Source organism: Sinocyclocheilus rhinocerous, unplaced genomic scaffold (genome assembly GCF_001515625.1).
Source record: "Sinocyclocheilus rhinocerous isolate Xijiao unplaced genomic scaffold, SAMN03320098_v1.1 scaffold853, whole genome shotgun sequence".
NCBI classification, from domain to species: Eukaryota; Metazoa; Chordata; class Actinopteri; order Cypriniformes; family Cyprinidae; genus Sinocyclocheilus; species Sinocyclocheilus rhinocerous.
In genome coordinates, this window is record NW_015627738.1 from 1,248,463 (window position 1) to 1,255,282 (window position 6,820).

At 35.2% G+C, this 6,820-nt stretch overlaps 1 protein-coding gene across 1 annotated transcript; it reads left to right on the forward strand.

The window, feature by feature from the left end:
- Positions 1-1,047: 1,047 nt before the first annotated feature.
- LOC107734117 (kelch-like protein 10) lies at positions 1,048-6,342 on the forward strand. Its single transcript, XM_016545973.1, is given in 9 exon segments — positions 1,048-1,190; positions 1,591-1,912; positions 1,914-2,084; positions 3,086-3,511; positions 4,512-4,709; positions 4,923-5,072; positions 5,601-5,717; positions 5,975-6,066; positions 6,210-6,342. Coding segments are annotated over 9 exon segments (1,752 nt in total).
- Positions 6,343-6,820: the final 478 nt, after the last annotated feature.

The window sequence follows — 6,820 nt, forward strand, 5'->3', positions numbered from 1 at the left end:
ACTTTAAACCGCATAAACACATTTCATTACACCAAATACACAAAATAATGTTCTTTTTAGCAGCATCATATGACCCCTTTAAATGGGTCAACTCAAAGCTGCAGACTGGCTCTGACTTTCGGCAACTAGCCTCAACTTCTCCAGAATGTAAATAGGCGGAAAATCATGGCAAAAATCGTGTAGTGTATTCCAGGCTTAAGAGGTTTTGGGTTATTTTCACACGGTGTTTTGCAACCTTGAGCGTGGGAAAAGAGACGCTACTCGAAGTGCCTTTCCAAAACAAAAGAGAGCAACTATCCCTTATCGAAAGTCCTTTCCATGAGGACTTAAGCAACGCGATTACAATTTCCAATGATTTACAAACGGATTTTGCCATTTATGATCAAAAGATGGCGGGTCCTCACATTCAAGTTTGAAACTTAAGGGAATTTGTTTAAAATATTACGTTATTGTTTTTACGTTAACGTTCAAATTACAACATAAAGTGTCAATGACATATATCTTACTGTAAAATGGTCCAAATACCCATATGTATGAAAGTAATATGCAGCATTTCTCAGAGATTTCACTTCAAATGAACTTCTGCCCTTAGTGAGTAGGGCGTAGTTGTGCTTGCTTTAAAATGAGCGCCATTTGGTTGGGAAAATCTGCTTAATCATTGGGCATTGGGCTTTTTAATATTTTAAACAAATTCCCTTAAGTTTCAAACTTGAATGTGAGGACCCGCCATCTTTTGATCATAAATGGCACATGGACTGATGGCGCCGACGGTGATGGCTGCCTCCGTGGCGTGCTCCGCAGCTGAGTTAAAAATTAGATGGTTGATTATTAATTGTTAATGAAAATTTTGTTCAACAACTGAGGATTTTTGATGCAAAAGCCAAGGCCAAGACACATATAAAAAACATATTCAAACTCTGCCACTATGATGTCACAAAGACATTCTAGAACTAGAATATATCGAACTCTAGAGTCCTGAGATGACTTCTGTCAGAGTTTGCGGTGAGAAGACTGCATACATTTACTAAAGATCAACAGCTGGTAAAAATGGAGAACATCAGTCCCACAGCCTTTAACGTATTTGATGAAGCACGTTTACTGGGCGAACACACTGACCTGGTCATCAGGGCAAATGACAGAGAATTTCAAGTGCACAAGATCATCTTGTGTGGCTGCAGCCCTTATTTTAGGTAAGGAGAAGCATTTAAACTGCATTATATACAACATTTTCACCATACTGTCGAAACTGCCTGAGCTGTCCATATATAAATGAATAAAAATAAATGAATGTATTGCCAGAACACAGAACATTACTACAGTATGATAAAAATATTTCTTGAAATTTAATTCTTAATTTTAATGGTATTGTATGAATGTTTATGAGTTTACCCAGCATGTTGAATTTAATATATGAAACTAATCTGTTACAATCTGTGAAAATTACCATTAATTATAGCAGCATATGTTTTAAAGCATGTTTCTCTACATGCAAAAATTGGTCTGAAATTAAAATGTAAATACATTTTTTTATGTGTGCAACACAAATACTCATTAATAATGCCTGTATTTCTTTTTCAAATGTGTTTGCAGGGTTCTTCTTTCCACTAATTGGACCAGAACCGCAGAACATTTCTATGATATTCCAGGAATGTCCCGAAACATCATGTCTCTTATTATTCAGTACGCGTACACAGGATCTGTCCTCATTACAGAAGAGAATGTGCTGGAGCTCTTAGTGGCGGCTGATCAGTTCATAGTCTCAGGTCTTATAGATGCCTGCTGTCAGTTCCTGGAGTCACGCTTATGTCCGGAGAACTGCATTGGCATCTGTATGTTTACAGAGGATTTTCATTCCTGCACAAAGCTTCGCCATAAAGCAAAGCTCTACATCCTGCAGCACTTTGAGGAGGTTTCTGCAAGTATCTGAAGAGTTCCTGGAGCTCTCACTGGAACAGCTTGAGGAGATCATTGATAAGGATGAGCTGATTGTCAAACAGGAGGAGGTGGTTTTTGAGGCCGTCCTCCACTGGATTGATCATGCACCTGAAAGCAGGAGGAATCACATCGCCATGCTTCTGCCAAAGGTAAAACAGAGAAAGACAGTAACCTTTAACTAAATAAAAAATAAATTAATTAAATTTTTTTTTAAAAGTAAAAAAAATCAAATAAAATACTTAGTAAAAAAGACTTTTTATTTAGTATTTTTGTCTTGTTTTCCATTACAAATATCTAAAAAGTCAAGATACATTTACTTGAGAAGAAAATGACTTAAGATATTAAGTCCTGTTTACTGAATAATGTAAATTAATAACAAAATTAAGTGAGTTTATTCTTAAAACAAAAAAAACATAGTTTTTATGAATATTTTACATTAGTTTTTATATTTTCTGTTTTCATTTTAATTTTAGTTCAAGTTTTAGTAATTTTGTTGTGTTTTCGTCATTTTTTATTAGTTTTTTTATTTCTTTTTTTTTGTTTGTTTATTTCAGTTTTATTGTTACTTTAGTATAAACTTACGTAATTTTTTTTTTTTTTTTCATAAAACAAGACTTAACGTCTCAAGTCATTTGTCTTTATTTTGCTAAATGTATCTTGAGCTTAGAAAGTTTAGATATTTGTACCAGAAACACGACAAAAATAATGAGTAAAAAATATTTTGTAGTGTTGTAACCACTTTGGACACCATATAAAAAAGTGAAAAGTGATGAGGTGTTTCGAATTTGTGCTCTGCATTTAACCCATCCAAGTGCACACACACACAGCACTGAGTAGTGAACACACACACACACACACCGTGAACACACACCCGGAGCAGTGGGCAGCCATTTTTTGCTGCGGCGCCCGGGGAGCAGTTGGGGGTTCAGTGCCTTGCTCATGGGTCTCACCTCAGTCATGGTATTGAGGGTGAAAGAGAGCGCTGTACATTCACTCCCCCCACCTACAATCCCTGCCGGTACAGAGACTCAAACCCACAACCTTTGAGTTACAAGTCTGACTCTCTAACCATTAGGCCACGACTGCCTAGTAACAGCTTTGCAACAATCTAGCAATTCTGAAAGTCTAAACTCTCTTCACTGTGCTTCAGGTTCGAATGGGATTAATGTCAACAGACTACTTCATCAATAATGTAAAGAGCAATGCACTGGTGATGGAGAATGAGGCCTGCATGCCTCTTATCATTAATGCAATGAAGGCTTTGTTTGAATTTGACATGGATTTACAAGAGCCCACCAGCTCAGAACTCATACATCAACTGACACGCCCACGTCTGCCCTCTGCGATCCTATTGGCCACCGGAGGATGGAGTGGCGGCAATCCCACCAATGTGATTGAGGCATATGATGCAAATGCAGACCGCTGGGTCAATGTGACTCTTGAGGATGAGCGTCCCAGAGCTTATCATGGCACAGCTGTCCTGGATGAGTTTGTCTACTGTATTGGTGGTTATGACAGTGTGGAGTATTTCAACAGTGTGAGGAAACTCAATTTCATCACTCAAACTTGGCACGAGGTGAGTAATGTTGTAGGTCAACCGGTAACTTTAATTTTGCTTCCTTTATAAAAAAAAAGTACTGTGGTAAAATCTGATGGGACCACAGTACTGAATGAAAGTGCTCGAAGTTAAACCTTGATACATTTTTCTGTCCCAAAAATGATTGTAGCTTTGGATATAATTTAATTCCTTAAAATAATATATATGTGGATATAATATAATGTATAATTATACATAATAATATAAAATAATATTTTATTATAAATTTGGATCTGTGTTATATAAGTACATTTGAGATACTATTATGCAATTATAGTATTGTAGTTTATTAATATTTATTTTTTTTATATTTTTTAAAGGGGTCATATGATGCGATTTCAATTTTTCCTTTCTCTTTGGAGTGTTACAAGCTCTTGGTGCATAAAGAAGATCTGTAAATATTTACTCACATTTTAGATTGTAGTAATTTTGTTGCGTGTTTTTGTCATTTTTGTTTGGATATTTTTTTAAATATGTCTATATAGTTCTAATTTTTTAATTTTAGTTTTTTTAGTACATCAAGTTAAAATAAATGAAAATAATAAATATTACCTTGGCAAATAGCTGAAATAAAATCAGTTTAAGGATTTAATTTATTAAGTTTAATAAAAAAAAAATTTTTAACTTCCACTTTTTTATTTATTTCATGCAATGACTTTTTTGTATGGCTTTAGTTAACTTTTAGTTAACTATAATAACCCTGACAATATAATATAATATCATATAATATAATCTTTGGACAAAAATAACTAGAATTACCTTCATGAACGAGCCAAAAAACTACCTTTTTTGTAAGCACATTAGTACTTTAAAACACATTTAAAAGCACACATTTGTACATTTAAAAAGCACAGCAAAAATCGTGGTAGTACCATTGTACTTTTCTGCAATTGATAGAAGAGAACAATGAAATAGTGCATTGATATATATGGACACTGATTTATGTGCCAAAAATTGGTAAAACCATGATGTGTTGTAGGTGGCTCCCATGTATGAACGGCGATGCTATGTTAGTGTTGCTGTTCTGGATGGGTTCATTTATGCCATCGGTGGCTTTGATGGACATGTACGGCTAAAATCAGCAGAGCGCTACGATCCTAATACCAACCAGTGGGCACTGACAGCATCCATGAATGAACGGAGGAGTGACGCCAGCGCCACCTCACTGCAGGGCAGGGTAAGAACATTCACCCATGACCTTAAAACCAGAAGGACAGGTGAAATGGAGAAATTGTGGATTGTAGCATGAGAATACTGTAAATAAGAAACAGAATATCGTATGAAATATACTGTGTGTTGTAAACACTGTTTTTCTGAGCAATCTGTAACAGTTGTGTGTAAGGCTGTGGTCGTGAACATCATGTGGATTATATTTGTGTGTGTGTGTCAGGTTTATATCTGTGGAGGTTTTACTGGGACAGACTGTCTCTTCTCAGCTGAATGCTTTAACCCTGAGACAAACCAGTGGACTCTCATTTGTCCCATGAGAAGCCGCCGCAGTGGTGTTGGTGTGATCGCTTATGGGGATCTAGTTTATGCTGTGAGTATTAAACACACACATCAGTGTTATTTTTGAATGATTGAGATACTATTGTAGTTTTTATTCATATTTTAAATGTTATATATTTTCTGATTTTATTCTAATTTTAATTAAAGTTTTAGTAATTTTGTTGTTTTTGAATTGTTTTTAAAAGTTTTTGTTATTTAAATGTCTATATAGTAATATATCTTTTTTTTTTTTTTTTTTGTACATCATTATAGCATTATATGTGTCTATATAGTTTTTTTATTAGTTTTTATTTCAGGTTTAGTTTGTTGCCTTGCCTTGCTGAACTATCTGAAATAATGTTATGAGATGAAAGTTAAAAGTTTTAATAATACGTTTTTTTTATGTATGTTTTATTTCAGTAAAGCTTGCTTTATTCCAAGAAAATTTTTTTTTAGTTAACTGTAATAACCCTTACACACATACAGAATCATGGAAGCAATCACAGTTTAAACGTGTGTGTGTGTGTGTGTGCATAAAAACACAAACAGTATGCATAAATAAAAAATTTATTTTTTAAAGGTTGGTGGTTTTGATGGTGCCAGTCGTTTGCGGAGTGCAGAAACCTACAACCCGCTGACTAACATCTGGTGTGATATTGCATCTATGTACAACCCACGCAGCAACTTTGGCATTGAGGTGAGATGTGGACAATTAATCTGTATCTACTGAAACTATGAAATAACACTGCAATAATTATAAATATAGGGAATTTGTATTGGTACCATATTGACAATAAGTGGAAAGTTGCATCTCAAAAACTCTAGAAGGCTTCATGGAAATGTCAAAATGAATAAACATTGCCCAATGTGTCCTATACTTTGATTTATTGATGCAAAGTTAAAGACTTCTGCTGAACATTATTTAATTTCCTTTTTACCTTCCTCCAAATCCAGGTAGTTGATGATCAGCTGTTTGCTGTGGGGGGGTTTAATGGATTCAGCACCACGTCTGATGTGGAGTGCTACGATGAGAATACAAATGAATGGTAACATCCACAAACACTAAATCTCACAGATCATTTTACACTGCATAAGCTAATGCCTCCAAATAAGGCCCAAAAAAAGCAAATTAAGACTCGATAATGTATATTTCTTTGCATTCTCAGCATGTTTTCTGTTGTCTTCACAGGTCTGATGCGAATGAAATGGTCATTTTCCGCAGTGCTCTGAGTTGTTGTGTAGTATCAGGATTACCTAACATGGCACAGTATGCTGCCCAGCGAGACGCAGACCAGATACAAGATGAGTCTGACATTGAATGACCTGCTTCCAGCAGCAAAACCCTCACCTGTGATATGTCACATCAATAAATGCAATCAAAAATAAGGTCATGATCTAAATGTCAATCCTCTCAAGTGTGGTGTCGTTCATCAGATTGTAGGTTCAAATCCTGCACCTGTGGAAACAATAACGTCAATGAACAATGAACTGATCTCAGTTGTTGTCCCATGAGGATTGTCCCTGTATTACAGTTTTTCTCAGTCGCTTTGGTGCAATTTTCAAATCATCCTTAATATTTGCAAAAAGGTATGTGCATTTCTCAAAACAATTCGTACAAACGGCACCACTCAATGAATGAGATTACCTGCAAAAGCCTGTAGCTTACTCAAAATCTTTAGTTCATCTCTTAAAAGTAAGTATTTATGTCAATGAACATATCAGTGCCATCAGAATGAAAAGTACTTGTGCCATTGTTCACAAACAAGATAGTCAAAATGCTTAGTCATGTTGTCAATATAA